General features: G+C 63.8%; 2 protein-coding genes across 7 annotated transcripts; one reads left to right on the top strand and one right to left on the bottom strand.

Annotated features, from left to right (window-relative positions):
* Positions 1 to 293: 293 nt before the first annotated feature.
* INAVA (innate immunity activator) lies at positions 294 to 19,191 on the bottom strand. 4 transcript variants are annotated; one of them, XM_043924299.1, is made up of 10 exons: positions 18,998 to 19,191; positions 13,136 to 13,284; positions 12,403 to 12,527; positions 11,947 to 12,063; positions 11,254 to 11,461; positions 6,823 to 6,876; positions 5,825 to 6,035; positions 5,472 to 5,645; positions 3,118 to 3,757; positions 294 to 1,819 (listed from the first exon to the last, which is right to left on the bottom strand). In XM_043924299.1, exons 1-10 carry the CDS (start codon positions 19,156 to 19,158, stop codon positions 1,727 to 1,729), a joined length of 1,932 nt encoding a protein of 643 aa, XP_043780234.1. In that variant the 5' UTR covers positions 19,159 to 19,191; the 3' UTR covers positions 294 to 1,726. The 4 variants fall into 4 exon arrangements, with proteins under 4 accessions (XP_043780234.1, XP_043780231.1, XP_043780232.1 ...); XM_043924296.1 differs by having other exon boundaries at positions 6,823 to 6,885; positions 18,998 to 19,158; XM_043924297.1 differs by having other exon boundaries at positions 5,472 to 5,642; positions 6,823 to 6,885; positions 18,998 to 19,158.
* LOC122708149 lies at positions 13,294 to 17,577 on the top strand. 3 transcript variants are annotated; one of them, XM_043924301.1, is made up of 3 exons: positions 13,294 to 14,324; positions 14,507 to 14,610; positions 17,383 to 17,577. In XM_043924301.1, the coding sequence occupies exons 1-3, from the start codon at positions 13,770 to 13,772 to the stop codon at positions 17,480 to 17,482; spliced, it is 759 nt and encodes a 252-aa protein (XP_043780236.1). In that variant the 5' UTR covers positions 13,294 to 13,769; the 3' UTR covers positions 17,483 to 17,577. The 3 variants fall into 3 exon arrangements, with proteins under 3 accessions (XP_043780236.1, XP_043780237.1, XP_043780238.1); XM_043924302.1 differs by having other exon boundaries at positions 13,294 to 14,371; XM_043924303.1 differs by lacking the exons at positions 13,294 to 14,324; positions 14,507 to 14,610 and adding an exon at positions 15,781 to 16,148.
* Positions 19,192 to 21,047: the final 1,856 nt, after the last annotated feature.

Genomic DNA, 21,047 nt, shown 5'->3' with positions numbered 1-21,047 from the left:
CATCGAGCCACGCCCATCGCTGAGCACCACCCATCACCGAGCCACGCCCACCGCCGGACCACGCCCATCACCTCCAAGGGCTGCAACGGCCCCATCCTCAGGAAGGACCCTCAGAGGCCAGTTTCTTGGGCCCTGGTGGGGCAGGTGGGGGGGGACCCAGGAGCTTTGACTCCTCCTCCCGTCCTGCCCAGACACTTCCCACCCACCTGCTCCCCAGGGCCCTGGCCAGACCACCCTGGGCAGACCATCAGCTGGAAACTCGGCGCATAAGAACCTTCCTCACCAGCTCGGCCTCACAAAGTACAGAGTTTATTGGAGTTTTTGGCACGGAAACCCCACAGCTCCAGCCACACAGCCGAGGACACAGCTGCTTCTCAGGTGCACCGGGCATCACACGGGAGCAATAAGTTAACATGCGGGGCACGCAGGTATGTGGGGTGCTAACCCAAGGAGCGCTGTGCTCCATGAGGACCAGGGGGTGGGTGGCTGTGCCCAGGTGGCCCCAGACCAGGAAGGGCAGGGATGCAGGCTTCTCCGCAGGCCCCCTCCCTCCTCCTGACCCGTCAGCCAGGCGGCCCAGGCGGTGGGAGAAGTGGGTCTCATCCAGGTCAGGATGTTCTCGGGGCCTTATCTCCCCAGCTTCCACCCTGCAGACGGAGGACGCCACGTGGGCAGAGTCAGCCTAGTGCGCCCTGCCCCTCCTGGCCTTGACTCAGCAGCTCTCTCCTGCGAGCAGGGTCCCCATTTGGGGCTCTGACCAGGCAGCAGAGGCCCTACTAGGACAAGAGCCTGGGACCACAGATCAGCTTGGCACGGCCAGCTGCCAGGCCTCAAGTCTCAGTGCTAGGACAGTTCAGTAACACCTGCAGGGCGAGTGTCCCATGTCTGTAAAGCCAGGACTTGTCCTCCTTCAAGAAGATCTGGTCTTAGGACAGAGGTACATGGGTGGGGAGAAGCAGTAACACTCCTGCCCCGGGCACACGCCAAAAGGGGCATCTTTCTCAAAGCACGTGTGCCGTGTTGGCTCTTGGGACTACGACAAAAAGACGTCAGGGGGCGGGGGCCTGCAAGTCCTCACGGGGCCCAGAGGAGGTGGCCAGCCCCAGCCTGGGCCTCCTGATGCTCCCAACCAGAGAGGCCTCGGACCCGAGGTTCCTGGGCCTGGGTCAGTGCTGGGGGCCTCAGTACACAGGTGCACAGTAACCAGGGCCGGGGAAGACAAGACTCCACCAGGACACACTGACCTTTAAGCCAGCCCTCGGCGCGTGCATCACAGAGCACAGAAAGGCCAGGACGCGCACACCCCGATGGCCGGAGTGCTGGGAACTGGGGACAGGGGTGCCGCCCCCAGCGGTAGTGGGGCAGGAGGGCTGTTCTCCAGAGCGCTGGGGGAACTCTCCGTGGCCCTCTCTGCTCCAGGCATCCCCTGCCACCCCTCTGGCACATGGAGAGATGCCACCAGCCAGAGGCAAGGCCTCACATCCAGTAGGCCAGTCTCTGGGGAATAAAGCATCCTCATATCACAGGGATTGTGCGGACAAACCACAAACATAAATCCTTAGGCCAGGGCTTTTGAACAAAAACTGATAAAAAAAAGTTTCAGCTCCAGGTCATCGACCTGCGATGGGGGAAGGGAGCTGAAGAGGGTGTCGAGAGGGGGCAGTCACAGCCCCAGCCCTGCTGGGAAACAGTTTCTTCAGCCGGCCGGGGCGTCTGCAGCCCGGGGTTACACCTGGCTCATTATCTCGCCATTCTCAGGTACAAAAACTTGCACCGGGGCCCCCTCAGGTGATCTCCGGAGCACGCACACCGTGGGCACCTGTCAGGCCAGGAGGAAAGGAGAGGCGGGTGAGCAGACCAGGTAGAGACATTGGGACAGCATGCCTGGCCACCCCATCCTCGTCCCTGAAGGCTGCTGACCAGCGGCAGCACCAGCCCAGCCACCCAGCCCCTGCCTCCCCGGAGGCTCTCTGGGCCCAGAGATGGCCCTATCCATTTCCGCCCCAGTTCTTTTCGGGGTGTGACGGGCACCTTGACCTTTGCTCTGCCCCTGTATCCTGGGCTCAGTTCTTATCACCCTCCCATCTGGCACATCGGGCTGGGCTGGGCCTGGGCCAAGGACAGGTCCCAGCTCGTGGGAAGGAAGGCACTTCATTTCAGCTGGAGGGTGCGGCTGGGACTGGAGCCAGGACGCTGCCAGGCCCGGGAGGCCAGCTGCAGCCCAGAGAACTGGGGGCGGGGAGGGAGGCGCCGCGGGGCCTGCAGGAACCTCGGGTCTCAGGAAGCGGCCTGTCGGGACTTCAGGAGCATGGCCCTCTGTACCAGGGGGCAAGAACAAAGGAAGGCTCCTGCATGGTGCCCCTCTTGCAGAAGGAAGAAACTGGGCACAGAAACCAGGGCGGCCACCCTATCTCATGTTGGGGTGCTCCACCTACAAGCTGCCCACCGACCCCATCCCTGGCCTCGGGCACCCAGGTGACAGTAACACCTTTTATCCAGGGCTTACCATACAGGGCTCTAATCATTTCACATGGAGTACTGCCCCTAGGGGAAGGGTCCTTTACTGCTCCCGCTTTACAGAGGGGGTGACAGATGATGGGAGTGTTGACTAACCTGCCCCCTCCTGACTGCTAAGGGGCAAGGCTGACTTGTATCAGGGCCTGGGCACTTAACCATGAGTCAGCTCGCTTCTCAGCTGGGTGATGGAAGGGTGTGGGGGTGGCGAGGAGCTGACTGGTGGCCACAGGTTCGCCTCCTGCAAACCCTTTCCAGACTCTGTCCTGGGACCTCAAGTCAGGAAATCTGGGGGTGATAGGATTGAACTTCGGATTATGAATAGAGGCCTGTCTGGTAGATACTCAGTGGAGCCATTAGGGGGAGATGTTTTAGGTGTCTGGGAGGGTCACCTCCACCAGCGCACGTGGGCATGTGCTCTTGAGCAGGCAAACTCGGGAGGCCCCCAGGCGAGTCTTCCAAGGGCTTCCCAGAGCCGCGAGGAAACGTCTAGGGGCTGTTCTTCCTAGCTGAGGGCTGCCGGGCCCCAGGACTGCCGGCTCTGGGCTCTGCGCTGGGCGAGCCGGGACCGCAGGACCCGGAGAGCCGGGCCAGGGCGCGTACCTGTCCGCGTGGGGCGGGCGCGCGCACGAAGCTGTCGGCGCCGGGCGGCAGGCTGCGCACGCGGAACGCCCCCTGGCGGTCCAGCGAGTGGGGGCGCGCGCTCCGGAGCCGGGCCCGCTCGTGCCACGACTTGAGCTCCTCGGACACGGCGGCCTTGCTGAGCCCGCGGCCCGCTGGGTGGTCGCGCAGCGAGGGCGTCCGGGCCACGCGGCTGTGGGCGGGCGGCGGGCGCTGCCAGCGCGGGGGGCCCACGTCCTCGCCGCGGCCCAGGCCCCACTCGGCCCACTGGGCGGGCGGCGGGCAGCCCTCGGCCAGCACCACGTAGCGCGTGGCCCGCAGGCAGGCGGGGGGCGGCCGGGGCCGGGGGCCGGCGGGGCCGCGGGGCGGGCGGGACGGCGCGGGCGGGGAGAGGGGCCGCAGGAAGGAGATGTCGGGACTGCTGCTGCCGGGCGGCGTGGGGTGCGACAGGCTGGACGCTTCGGAGCCGCTGTCCTCGGAGCATGAGTGGCAGGCGGCGCGCGGAGTGAGCGCGGGGCGGGCACAGCAGGGCTCCGGCGCCGTCACCGTGTAGTAAGTGGGGCGGCGCCGCGGGAGGGCGCTGCGACCCCGGCCGTCGGGGCCCGCACGGAAGGGGTCGCTCCTGCAGGGAGAAGGGGGACACTGAGCTAGCCGTGCCTCCGGGGGTCTAGGGACCGAGGCATCGCCCAGCCCACCTAACGTCCCGCACGCCCCTCCTGCACCCAACGCCCTCCCGCTCCACTGCCTAGCCAGTCCGGGTTTGGGGCGAGGCGGCCACAGCTGCCTCCTGGTCTCAGCCATCTCAGGTGCAAGTGGTCCAGTGGCATTTCGCCCACATGATCTGTCCGGGTGGACACCCGCAAGCATCTGAGATGAAGGCCTAAAACTGGCCTGTGGCACCGAGGGAGGAGCTGGTCAAGGGCAGAGAGCCCAGGGCTGAGGCCAAGGGAGAAACCACCACGGGCACGTGGGGCCCAGACCTCAGCCTCCAGACTGGGAGACAGTGGCTTCTTTCCAGGCGAGGGGCTCTGTATAGCGGCCCCAGTCAGCTGGGGCAGGGTGGCTGCATGCAGCTGGCCCTCCCTGGGACACCAGCCCAGGACAGCCAGCCCGGCCGGAATCCACTGTCCCCCTGCCAGACCCTTGGAAGTGAGCAGGCCTGCCCATCCAGAGGGGGTGCCTTTCACTGATCTGCACACAGGCCCTGTGTTAAAGGCCGGGGTATGTACACTAGAAGATGCATTGCTGGACTTCAGTGCTGCCCATGGGCAGTTAACCTGACATGAGAACCCAGCCACCTCCTGAGGCAGCCCTGGACCCCTGGGAGGGCGTGGCCAACACTGCCCGTCATCCCTGGCATCATCACTGATCAAGTGGTGATGGCTGAAACCAGCCCCAGAGCGCAGAGGACTCAGAAAGGAGGGCGCAGTGGGTGCTCATTGTTCATGGGTTCTGTATCTGCGGGTTCATCTGCTGCTCGAATGCATTTGTAACTTCCAAATCAACACTCCCAGACTCTCTGGTCACATGTGGACACACACAGGGTGGTGAAGATTCTGAGCTGCCCGACAGGCTCTCCCAGCTGAGATCGCAGCTCTCACCCTGCACACAGAGGCCCTTTCCACAGTCTATTTAGAGTCACGCTTTCGTGTTTTTATGCCTCTGTAGGTGATTTCACTGATTAAGACAGCCCTGAAGCTGATGCTGCAGGGCTGTTGGGTGTCTGGAGCATGAGGAAGCTGGGGCATGATTTACGGAGAAAACATGGGTTAGATGAGCTCCGTGCGGGTGTGAATTCTCTGGCTGCTGGCCCCAAGTTCAGTCAGTGCTATATATTAGATAAGGTGTCTTTCAACAGAAACTCCATAAAACAAGTTTACGGGTCGATCCGTTGACAGGCCAGCAGCTGTGACCCTGTGTGTCCCAGGGAGCAGGGGTTTGTGGCGACTTCACAGAACATAACTACCCAAGGAGTGAGAATCAACTAGACATCAAGCGAAAACGTGACCTGTCCATCGTCAGGGACCAAGACCAAACAGTCACAGACCAACGCAAAAGTCCCTACCAAGACACTATCCTCCCCCAACAAGATGGTCTTCTGGATGGGGAGGTCATGCAAAGAGACACACCAGAGTCTCTGGGAGAAAACAAGTTGCTTCATAAGTGACTCGCCCTTCGCTTTGCCCGTCGGGGCGCAGCCTCTGCTGAGAGGTGCTTGAGAGAGAGTCTCAAGGAGAAGCCACTGCACAAGCCCCGTGTCGCCCACGGGTGTCCCAGAGCCCTGGGAGCCGCCGCCCTCCAGGCTCCCAGGATGGCTGGGGGGGCCTGGCTCTTACCTCAGGGGCTGCGGATGGCCCCTCCTGCCCTGCATGTCGGGGGTGGCCGGGGCACTGGTACGGCCCTGCCGCTGCCCAGGAACACTGTGGATGGGGACCACGCAGTAGGAGGCGGGCTCCAGCAGCCACAGGCTGGAGGCGCTCGGCCCATCCTGCGGGGTGCTGGCCGGGCTGCTGGAAGTGGAGGGATTGGAGACGGGTCAGCATCGGGAATGTCTCCACCCAGGGGTGCCAGCCCCACAGCATCACAAGGCTGGGGGCGGGTGGGGGCAGGAAGCCTCTCACACCGTGCCCGGCCACGCCCCCTCCCCCAGTTCCCACCTGCCCCCAGCCCTCCCTTCCTCCCGCCTGACCTGGACTCGCTTCCGGCCTCGGAAGACTTCCTGGGTTTCTCGTAGGGGTGGTCCAGACTCGTCTCCTTCCAGGGGCTGTTCTGGATGGGGGCCCGCTCCAGGCCCCCCGTCTCAGGGCCTGCTGGCTGCAGCCCCTCGAGGCTCTGGGGCGGGAGAGGCCGGGAGGGTGGATCTGGGGCCTCCGGGGGAGGTTTTGGCACTTGAGGTGCCTCTGCGGGTGAAAGAAGCCTGGTGAGGGCAGCGGTGGGGGAACCGGCCCAACTAGAACCTCCGCAGCCTGTTCCCTGCTCTCCTCCCGTGGCTGCTTGTCCGGCTGTGCCAGGCCGTGGCTCTGGGCCCAGATGCTCCACAATACTTTCTTCCCCTTAGGGACTCACTTCCTCAAGGCTCCACGTCACACCTGCTCCCTCCAGGAAGCCTCCCCAGGTTGACTCTCCTGGCTCACTGGACTCACCCTCTATCCTTTGCCCCTGGTGTCACGTCTGCAGCTGACCTCCTGTCTCCCTATTTTCTTTGTCACACTGTGCCTGTGTGTGTGTGTCTTCTTGACTGTCCTGGGCCCTCCCCTGGGCAGGACCGCACCACCCTCTTGGTCCACCTGGACCCCCCCACCCCAGCATCTTTAGGGTTTGCAGGCAGGGTGCTCAGTCTATGAACTATGCTTCTTCCCTTGGTGCTGCCCAGTTTTCACAAAGGGCAGCGGCTGAGGCTGTGAATGGTGAGCATTGAAGTGAAGACTGAGCATCAGGCCACAGCAGGGGCCTGGCACCCAAGTCTCTGCGGGGACTCTCCTTCCCGCCGGTTGACTGAGCGCTGGCACCGGTGATGGGCCTGCCGTCCCCGCGGTCAGCAGACGTGTGTGGGTGCACGTGGGATTCAGCGACCCCGTGGAGCAGACTCTGGCCGCCCCGCACCCCTCGCCCCCCAGCTCACTAAGGGAAGTCTCCAGTAAACTCATGCAGAAGCCCAGCTGACAAGAGTCCCGAAGCCCCTCTCACCTTCCTCCCGGGGCAGCCCGTCCGACAGGGAGCTGTCATCCGAGGCACTGAGCTCTGGGGTGGCCAAAGAGGAGAAGAGTGGGTGAGGAATGCCCCCTGCACTGCTGGCAGGCCCGCCCGCCCCTCCACTCCTGAGGGCACTCCTTATCAGCAAACACCGACCAGACCAGCGCTCAACGCCGGCCGGGTGTGACTTCATCACTGGGAAGGAGAAAAAAGTCCGAAGATAGGCGTGAGGAGATGGGAAATCTGCCTTTAACGCAGGCCCTGTCACTAGCTTTGCAGCCTCAAGGAATCCTGTCAACGCCCTGGGCCTCCACTTCCCCAGACCCTCCCTGCGCTGCCAGGCTTTCCAGGCTGGGGAGGGCAAAGGCAGGCAGGGTCATTCTAGACTGTGCTGTAGCAATTTCACTCACTTGCTGTAGTCTTCTGCTACCACAAATAGAATGCAACTCAAGGACCCCAAACCTGAGACCCACAGAGCAGTGTGAGTGGGAACTGGGACTGTGGGTCCCGGGACAATTCGAGGGCGGTCTGGCCGGCTGAACTGGGGGCAGCCTCCGGAACTCACAGAGGGAGCACTTCTGTATGGGCACAGCCTGGGGACCCAGGAGTCAGAGGACGCGAATTTGCCGCTGCCCCTGAACAAACTTCCCTGGTGGCTGGGATGGTAAAGAACCCACCTGCCAAACAGGAAACCTGGGTTCAGCCCCTGAGTCGGAAGATCCCCTGGAGAAGGGCATGGCAACCCACTCCAGCATTCTTGCCTGGAGAATCCCACGGACAGAGGAGCCTCGTGGGCTACAGTGCATGGGACCGCAGAGTCAGACATGACTGAGCGACTGACACTTTCACTTTGAGCAAATCGAAACTTCAGACCCTGGGTCTGTACCTGACATGACCCGGACGGAACTCAAAGCGTTTTCAACCGCGGCTGAGAACAGGATGAGGGCAAATTCGCGACAGCTAATATTTCTCTTGGGCTCTGCTCAGTGCTTTGTACCCTGTGAGATTACATCTCCGTCTCCGTGTAATAGCTGAGGCCACGGAGGCTTGGATGAGCTGATAAAACAGCTCAGGTCGATCTGGCATTCGGTGGCTGAGTCAGATTTACACCCAGACAGTCTGACCAGTCTGGCTCACCACCACCACCACTTATGGGCCCTACTGTTAGCTAGCTTCTCGTGCAGAGGTCCTTACTCAGAAAACGTCAAGATTTAGTTTCCAGCCATCTGAAAATCCTAACAAGGATTGGCTGATGGCAAGCCTACGGGGCAAACCCAGTTAATTGGCTATTTTATAAAGTTTCATTGAAACTCAGCAACAAGTTTCTTTACGTAACGTCTGCCTGCTTTCATGATGTGAGGGCAGAGTTGAGCAGTGGTGACCGAGACGATACGGCCCACAAGCCTAAAAGATTTACTCTCTGGACCGCTACAGAAGTGTGTCAGTCTTTGCTCCTCAGTTTAAATGAAGCAGGGGGACTGGTGGTCCAGTGGTTAAGAATCCACCGTCCAATGCAGGGACACAGGTTTGAGTCCTGTTCAGGAAAGTAAGATTCCCGCTGTGACTAGGGAGAGGTCTGTGTGCTGCGAAGAAGACCCAACGCAGCCAAATAAATAGTGCGTTTTTTAAAAAAGAAAAACTGTTGTGGACATCATGCCAGTAATATATCATTCATTTTAAAAATGGACTGCAGCCCACCAGGCCCCTCATCCATGGGATTCTCCAGGCAAGAATACTGGAGTGGGTAGCCTTTCCCTCCTCCAGGGGATCTTCCCGACCCAGGGATGGAACCCAGGTCTCCCGCATTGCAGGCAGATTCTTTACCATCTGAACCACCAGGGAAGCCCAAATAAATAACTTTTTTTTTTTTTTCCAGAAAAAAAGAAAAAACTGTTGTGGACATTATGCCATCAATATATCATCATTAAAAAAAAAAAAAAAACGAGAACCTTCACACAGACAGAGCAGGCTGTAAACCATGCCGCTGGACCAGCTCAGCTGACACCATTCTGTGCTTTAGGGTTCACCTGGGGAGACGTCCTCCTCCTGAATCCTGCTTCCCAGCCTCTCTGATCTTTTACAAAAACCTGAGGAATCGAGACACTTCTGTTTCACCAATGTCAGCTGAAGACGCTGTGGGACTGCTCCTGTCACAGCCCAGGGGTGCAGTGGGGTGAGAGTCGTGTGTTTCGGGTTTGACTACAGGGTCTGGGAAGAAAGCCATCCCCCCACCGTCAGCCCAAATCCTCATAATCAGAATTCCATGGACTGAGCAGCGCAGAGCACGGAGGGCACCCGGAGGCCCCTGAAGTGGTTCCCGAGGGCTGCTCACTGCCTTGGCCACACTGAGCCCCTGGCCCCGCAGCGGCAGCAGGACACCCCAGGCGGAGGGCATTCACCCCCACGGAGCACCCTCAAAGCTCCACCATCCAACCCACAGCCAACAGCTGCACGTGGCTATTTTAAATAAAATGAAAATTTAGTACCTCAGCCACACAGGCACAATCCAAGCGCCCTACAGTCCCACATGGGCCTGGAACATTTCCATCACCCGAGAAATTCTACTAGTGTCGCTAAAAGCAGGCGCTGTCCGCCCACAGAGGCGTCCCGAGCACCGGCTGTGTTAGATCAGTGCCGGGGGGCAGCTCTCCCAGGCTCCCCGTGGGCAGTGAGTCCCGCACAGGACCGCACCCCGGCACCTGCGGGGGGCCAGTTCCTCACCTGGCACAGTTACACTTGCAAATTGAATAACCACGAGGGTGGGTGGATTTCTGTTAGTTTTTTGGTTAGTCTGTTTGCTCTTTTTTTTTTCTCTTTAATTCAAAACACCTTTCAGCTACTAACTAATTATCAACTCCTCTCTACTTCCTTGTTTCAGGGCGAGCCCGGCTGGGCAGAGGAGCCACAGGAATGACTTGTCTCCAGCCACCCCCTCCTGGGCTCCCAAGAGAGGACACGGGAACCCAGGACCTCAGCCTCCTCAGGGCATCAGACCCAGGACCTCAGCAGCTTGTTGGGACAGGACTGCGTGTGGAGAGCAGGCCTGTGTCTCTGATCAGGAGGGTGAAAACACCACTGGGCTGGTCCCTTCCCCATGGCTGTTTCCCCTGGACTACGTGCCTGCCTCCGTCTCCCAGGGACGGCTGGCCAAAGCCTCAGGCGTGTCCTGGCCTGCTCCGCACTCCCGACAAGAAGCGTCATCGTCACGAAGGTGGCCCCCCGCCCACACCGCAGGCCTGTGGTCAGGGCCCCCGGGACGGTGCGAGGCGGGAAGGGATACAGGAGGCGCTGAGACACACGGACGGGACGTGGCCGCTCCCCACCGGCCCAGTGGGCCCTTGGGGCTCCGGTGCCCGGTCAGCTGCTGGGAGGCCATGTCCCGGGTGCGGTCGGGAAGGGAAGGGGCCGGGGGGTCGCTGTCCAGCCCTGCCGGCTCCCTGTCTCCTGGCTCTACCGGCTCAGCCATTGCGTGGAGGCCCCCCTTGCTCGCCCCCTACTCCTGGCTGCGGGGACCTGCGAGGTGTCTGGCACAGCCTTTCCCCCTGAATTAGAGGCGACGCGTGGCGGCAGGGCTCTTGAGACCCCGCGTGGAGACGACTGTCTGCCTGCCGCACCGCCGCGGGGCCCGCACAGGGACCAGGGCTCCGGGCTCGGCCGCAGCCCCAGCACGAAGCCCGCCCTGAGGGCCGGGGGCGGAAGCTGGGGAGCCGGGGGAGGTCTGCAGTCCAGCTCCACGCAGAGCCACCGGCCCTCAGCAGGCCCGGGGCCCAGGAGAGGCCTGGGGGAGCGGCGCCCAGGGCCAGAGGCCCTGGGGCTGGAAAAGGAGGGAGGCCTCCAAGGACTGACTGGACAAGCTGGGCTCCGTCAGGAGAAAGAGCCGCACCGAGGGCCCAGATCCTCCCACTGGGAGAGGCGCTGAGCTGGACCAACTGCCATCCAGGGACTGGACTGGGCTCAGGGCCTGGCCTGAGGCTCAGCAACTAGACAGCAGGGGCCGCTCTGGACCCCGCGGGTCTAGATTCTGCAGGGGCTTTGGGATGGCAGGTGCGCGGGTGGGGCTGCACTTCCAGCAGAGCCGCGGGCCCTGAAGTGGTCCCCTGAGCAGACAGGCTCAGATCGCGGCCCTCGGGAGCGCCCAGAGCGGACAGTAGAGCCTCACGCCACCGCCCTGGGGGCTGGGGGGGCAGCAGGGCTGAACACGCCCTGGAGGTAAGCAGCCAGCCTGCGAGGCCCCTGCCCAGGCGGTGTATTTCGAGAAGGAAGCAGAAGGGAGGAGCGGGCTGTTTTCTAAGTGGGGAGGGGTTTCGGGGAGGGGGTGGTCCTGGTGAAGGGGGTGGGGCCGGCTCAGGTCGGGGGCTGCAGAGGGTCTGGGCGGGGCGGGCCCGGGGGGGGGGGGGGGGGCGGTCCCCCGGGGCGGGCGCTCACCTGGGCCGGACGCCGGGCCGGGCGGGGGTCCCCGCCGCTCCCCCAGGCGCCGCTGCAGCTGCCGCAGCTTCTCCTCCTCCAGGCGCACCGCGTGCTGGCGCTGCCGGCGCACCTGGCGGCCCAGGTTCCCCTCGCGGCACAGGCGCCGCGCCGCCTCCGCGATCTGCAGCTGGACGGCCAGCTGGCGCTCCAGGCCGCTCAGCGGGTCCTGGGGGAGCACGCGGTCAGCGACCCCGGGCAGCGCCCCCCACCCGTCCGCCCGCCCCGGGGGACCCAGCCAGCAGCCTCCAGCAGAGCCCCGCGGGGGCGGGGCCGAGGCGGACGCGTTCCCTTCCCACGGAATGGGCCCATGAGCCCAGGGGATCTGCAACCCTCACAGCACGGGCGGGGCCCAAGGGCCGGATCCACCCCCACAGCCCTCCACCCGAGCTGAGAAAGGGGAGGACAGCCGGGGAGCCGAGCAACCCACCCGTCCAGGCCGGCTGCCCTTCGGCCGTTGGGACTGGCCCAGCGTCCTCCCTTGAGGCCCTGGCCCTTCCAGATCTGCCCAGGCAGGGCTTCCCTGAGGCCCCTGTGGGTAACACGTGGGCGGGGGACCCGTCCACCAGAAGCCAAGCGCCCCGAGCGGCGGGACGGTGGCCTGGGGACAGGGCCATCTCCCTCGGGGACCCGGGCGGCGCCCGGCAGACTCACCTCCCTGTGCAGGGACCACTCGTCCAGCTTATAAGCAGCTCCGATCCTGCGGCGGACCTTGGGGGCCTTCTCCCCGGGTTTGAGGGGGAACTCCGCTGGCAGGATGCCCGTCAGCTCCTGGGGGGGGGGGCAGGACGAGGTCAGGCCAGGCGGCTCTCACAGGCCCAGCCCTGGGCGGAGCAGCAGCGGCCTGTCCAGCAGGCATGCGTGACCCGTGCCCACCTGGCCCCAGCGGCCCCGGCCACCTCCGCCCGCCCCGCGTCCAGGGCTGTCCCTCTTGCTCCCCGTGGCCGGGCACCTGTATGGGCCAGGTTACGGTGCCCGGGGCGCCTGCGTCTGCGTGGCCCCCGCAGACCCTCCCCCATGTGGTGCTGTCGGCCCCCCCAGGGAGAGCTGTGCCCCCCCCCCCCCCGGCCCCCCGGCTCTCAGCCCCACCCACAGCTACGCGGCCCTCACCGCTTCCCGCAGGCAGAGCCGCCTCAGCTCCTCCAGGCAGGCCTCCAGCCGCTCCTCCAGGGCCCGCTGCTGCTTCCGCACGGCGTGGGTCAGCTCCTTCGCGGGGGACACCGGGCTGTCGGGGCCTACTGGGGACAGGGCCATGTGCTCAGGGGAGCCGGTCCTGGCTGGGGGTGCACACGCGGGCTCGCAGTCTCACGCCTGTCCAGACTGTGGGCCGGCTGCCATGGCCCCATGTCACAGCCGCAAACCAGCTCGTCTCCTGCTGCCCGACGCCCCGTGACAGCTCGGAGGACAGGCCGCCCCGCCAGCCTTGTGCGGGGCGGGGCGGGCTGTGACCCGGGCTCGCCCCTTCCCATCCCGCCCTCCACCCACGGCCACTGCCTGCCTTCCCTGCTGCTGTTCCTGCTCTCTCTCACACGCACACACACCACCCACACCTCTTCTCTCTGGTCCTCCGTCCAAACCAGTCCCCAATGGGCCCACCAGCTTGCACCGACCAGAGCCTTAGCCCCTCACCCCAACCAGATAAGATTTTCCAGCTTCTGAGGGACCGTGGAGCCAAGGGAGAGTGCTACAGTTACCTGCCCAGATAGGACCCATGCTCCCGGCCAGACCCCCAGCAAGGAAAGCCTTCCAGCCCTTCCGGTGTCTGCCCCTCGGGGCCCAGAGCCCGGGACTCGTGGACTCGGGGACTGGAGGACTCGGGGACTGGGGGGCCTGACCCACTCACCTGACTGCAGGATGATGCCGCTGTCCGTGTCGCTGACCTCGTCCTTGCTGTCCATGGTGGGCTTCTGGGAGGAGGGGGTGAGGAGGAGGAGGGACTGACACCCTTCCCAGTCCAGGCCGGGACACAGAGGTGGCCTGGAGTTTCCCCAGCTTTTAAAAGAACAACAAAAAATGACAGAGGTAAAGCCCCGAGCTTCCAGACAGAGCTGATTAGTCGGATGCGTGAGGGTGGGGCTGCAGCGTGGCGACCCGGCCTCTGGGGGAGGGAGTCTGGGGGTGGGGCAGCCTCAGTGCTGGGGTGACCGGGCCCTGGGTGGACTCTCAGCCCAGGCTAGACAGGCACGGCTGCCCTCCCAGAGAAGCCTCGAAGGCCGGGGGGCAACAGCAGGGCTGGCCCTGGGGACCATGACACCGGGGGGAAAAACCATAAGCAAAGCAAAAGGAGCGGATGAAACGGGGCTGGGGGTGGCGGGGGAGACGACCAATCGGCAGGCGACTGTCTGTGCCAGGAGCCGCACCATGCCCACTGCCCCTGGGAGGGCGCGGCGCACGGCCAGGCACCCTGCTCTGTCTGCACCAGGCCGTCCATCAGGGGCAGGTGACCGAAGCGTCCTGCCAGCTCTGGGCTGCCCACAATGCCTGGGAGACCCCTCGGAGGGGAGGAGTCCAGGGCATCACGCCCCCAGCCAGGAGACCCAGCGCGCACATGTGTGTGTGTGTGTGTGTGTCTGTGGATATGTGTGTGTCTGCGGGTGGTGGCTGTCTGTGGGTGTGGGTGTATGTGTGTATCTGTGTGTCTGTGTCTGGGGACGTGGGTGTCTGTGTGTCTCTGTGTGTGTGAGCGGAGCGCGACCAGAGCAGAAGCCGTGAAGCGCGGGCACAGGAAGGCCGTGGCCACCCTGCCTCCCCAGCCCGGGAGCGAACAAGCAGCTCAGGAGTGCTCCCAGGCGAGCGTCCGCCAGCACAAGGGACCATGCCACCCCTGCAGGCGGCTGCTGTCCCCGACGAGCCCGGGGCTGCTGGCTGCGGCAGGGGTGGGGAGGGTGGGTGGGGCCCCGGCAGGCAGCCTGGAAGCAGAGCCAGCCACCTCCTCACTGAGTCAGCCGTTGAGCAACAGTCCAAAAGTCCTTCCGAGTTTCTGTCTGGAGCTTATCCTGCCTCTCCTCGGGGCACGCCGCGGCGCGGGGGAGGTGGGCAGCTGGGAGGAGAGGAGGCGGCCTCGGAGGCTGCAGGGCAGGTGAGGGGAGGGACCCCGCCAGGCAGGCCGGGGAGCACCCCGCTGCCCTGCGTGCAGACCTGTGTCAGAGCACGGCCCAGCAGCGCACCTTGGGCATCAGCTAAGCCTAGCCCTGAACACAATTTGTGCCTGCAGGTCGGAGTTCCAGTCCTCCACGGAGGCCTAGAAAATGAACGGCGGGATCATGTGGGCCCTCCGCAGAGATGCCGCGGAGAGGAACCCAGACCAGGGCACTCAGGGTGAGCGAACTCTGCCCAGTCCGTCCTTCCCAGACGCTCCTTCCTCCTGGAGCTGGAGGTAGACAGAGGGCAGGCAGCTCCCCCGACCCCCGTCCAGCCTGAGCCTCCCCAGACGCTGGGCTCAGCCGGCCTGAGCGACGAAGCGAGGCCGTCTGGGCGAGCACGCCTGCCTGGCCAGGGGAGGGAAGCTATCAATTAGTCACACTTACTAATTAATTATTAACCACTCAGGAGTCGCCCTGGGAAGCGGTGCCAACTCGGCCGGCTTCTCAGGCCCCTGTCCTGCTGCGGGGAGCGAGCGGGGTTGGTGGGGACCCAGGGCATGGGCTGGCCAGACAGTCCCCTCGGGGTTCCATCTCTCCGTCCAAGGTCAGGGGCGGGCACTCTGGGCCCCTGACTCCAGCACAGACTTCGGAGCCTGGGATTCAAGCCTGGGTCCTGCCGCCGCCGCTGGGATCTAGGGAGCTCATCTCACCTCACCCGCCGGGGCCCCCGTCTCACCACTGAACACTGGGCCCCAGGTGCTGGCCACTCCCCGCCCTGAACGTGAGCCTCTGCGCCAGCGCCAGGCTGAGACTGAAGCCTGTGAGGGACCCCCAGGGCCTGAGGGCTACCGAGAGAAAGACAGTTCTGGGACCATCCCTGCCTCTCCACACAGGAACCTTCCCTGCCCTCCAGACCTGCAGCCCCAGCGGCGACCCCATCTGGGGTCCTAAGCCGTCCACCCAGTGAGCAGTGTCCCCAGGAGAGCACAGAGGACAGGAGGGGTGCAGGCGGAGGAAGGGGCGCCCTGCTCACTCTCCCGCCAGCAGAGCCACGGTGACCCTCTCCCACACAAACATGGCCCACAGCCGGGCCCTGGGCCTGTCTCCCCTGCCCCGCAGGAACCAAGCGAGGCCCGGGAACCAGCGCATCGGGGCCTCGTCTCAGCCCACGAGCACCCCCGCCCCCTGTGCCCCAGACACAAGCACGGCCCGCTCCCAGCCGGCTGGCTCCTCGCCCCAAAGGCCTGTGCCGGCCGCCTCGCCTCACCTGTGTCCAGGTTTCCGTCCAGGCGTCAGGGAAGCGCCCCCTGGTCCCGGTCAGGGGGCCGAGGGGCCCGGCGTGTGGCCTCAGGGCGTCCCCAGCCGCCCCACGCTCTGACCTAGGGTGGCTCCGCGCTGACGGCCGATGGCTGGCCCTCCCGGGGCCCGCCCGCGTCCCTCCCAGGCTGCTGGGCCAGGGGAGCCAGGTTACTTGTTCCGACTTGAGTCAGAGGGAGGAGCGGTGAGCAAGCCCTTCCCTGCACAAGTCCTGCCGCCCAGGCAGCTCGGGCCTCTGCACTTCCGGGGGCAGCGGGGGATGGGACCCAGGGCTCCCCGCAGGAACCCCAGGAGAAGGCAGCAGGGTCAGGCCTTCAGGGTCTCCAGGGCCCTGCCCGCCCCCCAGGTTCCCGACATGCACAGCGCCCACACGTGGGGAGCACCAGCGAGAAACCTGCTTGCTGACAAGACGGGTCCCTGCTCCCCTCCTCTGAAGTGGGGCCCAGGCCAAGCCAGGTTAGAAACGCCAGGCCGGGCCGTGACCCTGCAACTCCAAGTGGGAAGGCTCCGGGCTCCCAAAGGAGGCCAGGCTCTTCCCTCCTCTGACCCCAGACATCTCCAGGATCATCAAGGCCACAACCCGCCGTGTGTCACTGACGTCTGGCCCCACAGGGCCTGCCCTGAACCCCAGTCCTGCCCCCAGCCCACAGGAGGGCCACTGGGGCCCAGGGGAGCCCACGCCCCAAACGCCGGGGGCCAGAGCCCAAAGTGGAACTTCATGAACCCCCGGGTCCCCACCCCACCGACCCTCAGGCAAAGCCAGCACTGTTGGAGTTCAGCCTGTTGCATCGGGGAAGCAGGGCCAAGGCAGCAAGTGGTCCATCCCCAGCAGGAAGAAGGCCTTCCCTGGTGGCCCCGCTGGTAAAGAATCCGCCTGCAAGGCAGCAGACCCCGGTTCCATCCCTGGGTTGGCAAGAGCCCCTGGAGAGATGAACGGCTACCCACTCCAGTGCTCTGGCCTGGAGAATCTCGTGGACTGAAACAGCCTAGCAGGTTACAGTCCGCCGGGTCGCAAAGAGCAGGAACGAGCGAGCACCTAAGCACACGAGCAGAGCGCAAGAGGAAGGAGCCGGACAGGTGCCGCCCACCAGAGACCCCCCAAGGCTTCCCCCAGCACCGCCCTCCCTGCCACGCCCCTCGCCCCTGGTCCCAGCACTACACACATTTCCAGATGGCTCCCCAACACCCAGCCCCAAGACCACCTCCCTCCCCCAGCCCCCTGGGAAGGGACAACAGAGGACGTCACCCCAAGGATGCTTTTGGGCTCCCATGGAGCCGTGTCAGGGACACAGGCGGCCCCTACCGCCCCTACACCGCCAACGCCCCTCCCGTTCCCGCACACACCCTCTTTCCAAAGTGCGAGCCAGCGCCCTTCAGGCTGATCACCCCTGTCTTTCCCAGGCTGAGGCTGAGGGGCTCCAGCAGGGGGCAGCCCCCCCCCACCCGCTCCAGGTTTGTCAGTCTTCCCAAACAAACAGAGGAGGTGACCCCAGGCACATCCGGCCTCCACCCTGCCCATCCCCCCAGCAAGGAGAGGTGATGGAAGTTTCTGGAATCAGCTTGTAGCATATGTTTTAATACATTAAATAAGATGAAGAGAATCACTAAGAGAATTGATTATAGTGAAATGAAGTTCTAAAAACGAGACAGCATAGTAAACTATACCTGTTTCTCTATTGATATTAAACAGGATCCGGGAGTCTGTCGACGCTGCACCACCGGCAGTACCCCGGGTTCCCAGACAGCCGTCACAGCGGCTCTGTGACAGGACACCCTCTGGCATCTACTAGCGGCAAATCACAGCTACTGCCAACGGCGTCTTGTCTTCATAACTGAAGGCAATGCTAACTTTCAGTAAAGGCTGATGAAAAATAAACCTTTTCCCATCTGAGTACAAGACCCTCGGAATTCATTCTATCCACCGATGCTCCAGGGGCCCATTTGTTGCTGCAGCATACCAGGCCTCCCTGTCCTTCACCATCTCCCGGAGTTTGCTCAAACTCATGTCCATTGAGTCGGTGACTCCATCCAACCCTCTCATCCTCTGTCATCCCCTTCTCCTCCTGCCCTCAGTCTTTCCCAACATCAGGGTCTTTTCCATGCCCATGGACCCAGTTAAGAACCCTGTCCTTGGGTAACGCCCCATCTCTGAGTTCAGGAAGAGAAGGATGAGGATCAGTCCAGGTGCTGAAGCCTCAAAGATCCTGTGCTCCAAAAAAAAAAAAAAAAAGATCCTGTGCTCCCTCAAATTCACCCACAGCATTTCCCAGCCCAGCAGGATGTGAGGCTCGGAGTGGGACTGGCAACCCAGCTCTCTCAAGAACCCCAAGATGTGGACCTCCCTGGACTCCATGCCCTTCAATTCATGGCGCCCGGGGGGAGGTGGGCATTCCAGAGGCCTGCTGGATGGCAGCGTTCTGCTTCCAGCCAACACCCGAGACCCACATGCCAGAGCATCACCACCAGGACCACCAGTCGGTGAGGAAGTGGGGTTTCTTAGAATACTTGGAATCTGATCTTTGAAAGGAGAAGCTGCACCCTTGTTGGGTTTTCATTTCCTAAGGATAAGTCCTGAATCAGAGGACTCTCCCACCTCCTGCATCCACCCCCTTCTCCATAATGTTTTTAAAGTTCCTCCTGTAAGTTCCGTGTGACACACGAGGTTGGAAGTTAAACCAAGGGGGTGTGACCACCCCCCATCCCCACCAGCACCCAGCAAAGACCACTCCTGGGGACTCCGAAAATTTCAACAGTCACCGAACCGGTGGTCAGCGGCTGTCTTCCCTTTCCAGCAGTGAAAAGAGAAAGGAGGGAGTCATCCCGGGACCCTCCAGGCTCAGGGGGTGGGAGACGGTTCCTTAAACTGTTTCCTTTCCCCTGTGCTCCCCTCCCGCTGGGAAAGGTGCTCGCCTCCAGCGAGCGACGGGGGAGTGGGCAGGGACGGCGGACTCCACGACGGCCTGGAATGCGCCCTGGAATCAGACCTCTAGGCTCGCCTCCAAAAGCCCCTTTGTCCGGTCCACCCCGCTCCCCTCCCCCACCGCGCCCTCCGCGTCCCGGCGGCCCGAGGCTCGGCTCCTTTTGTCTGGCTTCCCGGAACCTGCCAGGGGGTCCGCAGGCGTGGGGAAGGTCGGAGGAGAAAGGTCGAGGAGACGGAAACGCGCCTTTTCGGTAGGGATTCGGAATTCCCACCCCCCGGCGAATTCGCCCACTGCCCGCCGGGGCCCCCTCCGCCTAGGCGGAGGACCGGGGGGTGGGGGCTCAGCCGCCCCGGCCCCCGCGCCGCGCCCCGACGCTCCCCTTACCTGTCCCATGGAGGTCCCGCGCCGCCCGCCTGCCCCCGCGCCCCCCGCGCGCGCCTCGCCGCCTCGGGACCTGCTCGTCCAGGCCGGTTCTCCTCCCTCCGCGACTCCTCCCGGCCTCCCCGCCCCGGAGGTATTTCATTTAACTTCGGCATTCGCAGCATCCCAAATGTTAAAGATCCCAAGACATCTGTCCCCTGGGGCGTACCAAGGCCCAGAGGAAGGAGGGGGAGGACGCGCTCAGAGACCTGAGATTCCGCTTCGGGAGCCCGGGCGGGGCCGCGCGGCGGGGCGGGGAGGCGCCCGCGGCGGGGGGGCGTCCCGCGGGGACCCCAGCGCGGGGGTGCCGGCCGCCTCCCCCCGCCTCCGGACGCGCGCGCCGCGGCAGTCCCCCGCGCCGCCAGTTCCCGCGGCCCGGCGGGGGAGGCTCCTCCCGGGCCCGGGGCCGCCTTCCCTCCGCGCGCTCCGGCCGGCCCGGCGGCTTCCGCGCCCGGAGAGCCAGGCTGAGCGAAGTGGGGCGCCGCGCCCACCCCCGGGCCCTCTCGGCCCTGCCCCCTCCCCCTCGCCGGGCCGCCGGCGGCCGCGGCCGGGCCCCTCCCGCGGGTGGCGGACCGGCCGGGAGCGGGGGGCGCGTTGGGGGGCTGCGGGGCCTCCTGCGGCTGACTGAGCCGGCGCCCCGCCCGTCATTCATTCGCTCCCCGCCGGTTCGGGCCACGCTGATGGAGCCCCTACTAGTGCCCCCCCCCCCCCCGGCGGGTCAAAGTGCAAGCGCCCCCGGCATCCCAGAGTTAGAGGCGCGCGCACTCGGCTGCAGGGTCAGAGAAGGAAGGCGCACAGCACCCAGCGAGGGGACCGGGGGCTGACCCCGGCCGAGGACCGCACTGCCTGCCCGAGGGGGCTGTGCCGGGAACCGGGGGTCGGGGCCTGAGAGGAGCCCAGGGCAGCAGCGACGGGATGCACAGAAGCCCGACGGCAAAGGACCCTGGGAGGGTCTGGGAGCTGAGGGAGCTTGGTGTGTGGGGTGAGCAGAAGGCGAGGGTCTAGGAGACTGGAGCCGCCGGCAGGGGTCCCGGGACGCAGGGCCGCTCCGAGCGGTTGCCCAGGTTGTGCATCAAACTAGGAGGAAAAGCGCACCCAGGCTCCACCCACCAAGCCCTGGGCCTGGGCCAGAGCCACATCTGCCTAGAGGCGGTGGTTTTTCCCAGTTTGTACAGAGACACTAGGTGAGCTGGGTTTCCGTAGTAGCTCAGACGGTAAAGCATCCGTGTGCAATGCACGGCTGATCCCTGGGTCCCGAAGATCCCCTGGAGAAGGAAATGGCAACCCACTCCAGTATTCTTGGCTGGAGAATCCATGGACAGTGGAGCCTGGTGGGCTGCAGTCCATGGGGTCACAAAGAGTCACACATGACTGGGCAGCTAACACACACTCGGTGAGCTAAGCTGGCTGTAAAGCCATGTGGGCTAAGGATTTAAGATTTTCATCCTGAATTGAAGAAAAGCTCCAGGGAAACAGAATTAATAGGATTCCCCCCACCCCCCCACCCCATCTCTGTGTGTGTGTACAGACATACAGAGAGAGAGGAGTTGGTCCATGATACTCCAGAGGCTGACAGGGTCACAGCCTGCAGGATGGACTGGCAGGCTGCAGGCCCAGAAAGGGGTCACAGTCCAGCTCCAGAGGCCGCCTGCTTGCAGAACTCCCTATTTATTAGAAGTCAATCTTTTTGCTATTCTGGCCTTCACATGATTGGACGTGGCCCACCACACCATGGCAGGTCATGGGCTTGACCTGCCAGCATCTATTGTTTATTTCAATGTTAATCTCATCTAAAAAATACCTTTATAGAAAAATCTGCAATAGCGTTCAACCAAATCTCTGGGTACCATGGCCTAGCCAAGTTGACACACAAAATTAACCATCACACTACTGAAGACTGCTCTTCCTAGGACAAGCTGGGCAGACTGGTGCAAGTGATTGGCATGGGGAGGGTTGCAAAACAAGGGAACCACAAGAGACAGTATCCAGACGAGGAGTGACGGAACCTGAATTC

Source organism: Cervus elaphus, chromosome 14 (assembly GCF_910594005.1).
Source record: "Cervus elaphus chromosome 14, mCerEla1.1, whole genome shotgun sequence".
Lineage (NCBI taxonomy): Eukaryota > Metazoa > Chordata > Mammalia > Artiodactyla > Cervidae > Cervus > Cervus elaphus.
The sequence above is the reverse complement of the archived record's forward strand: the minus strand, read 5'-3'. Positions and strand labels throughout refer to the sequence as shown.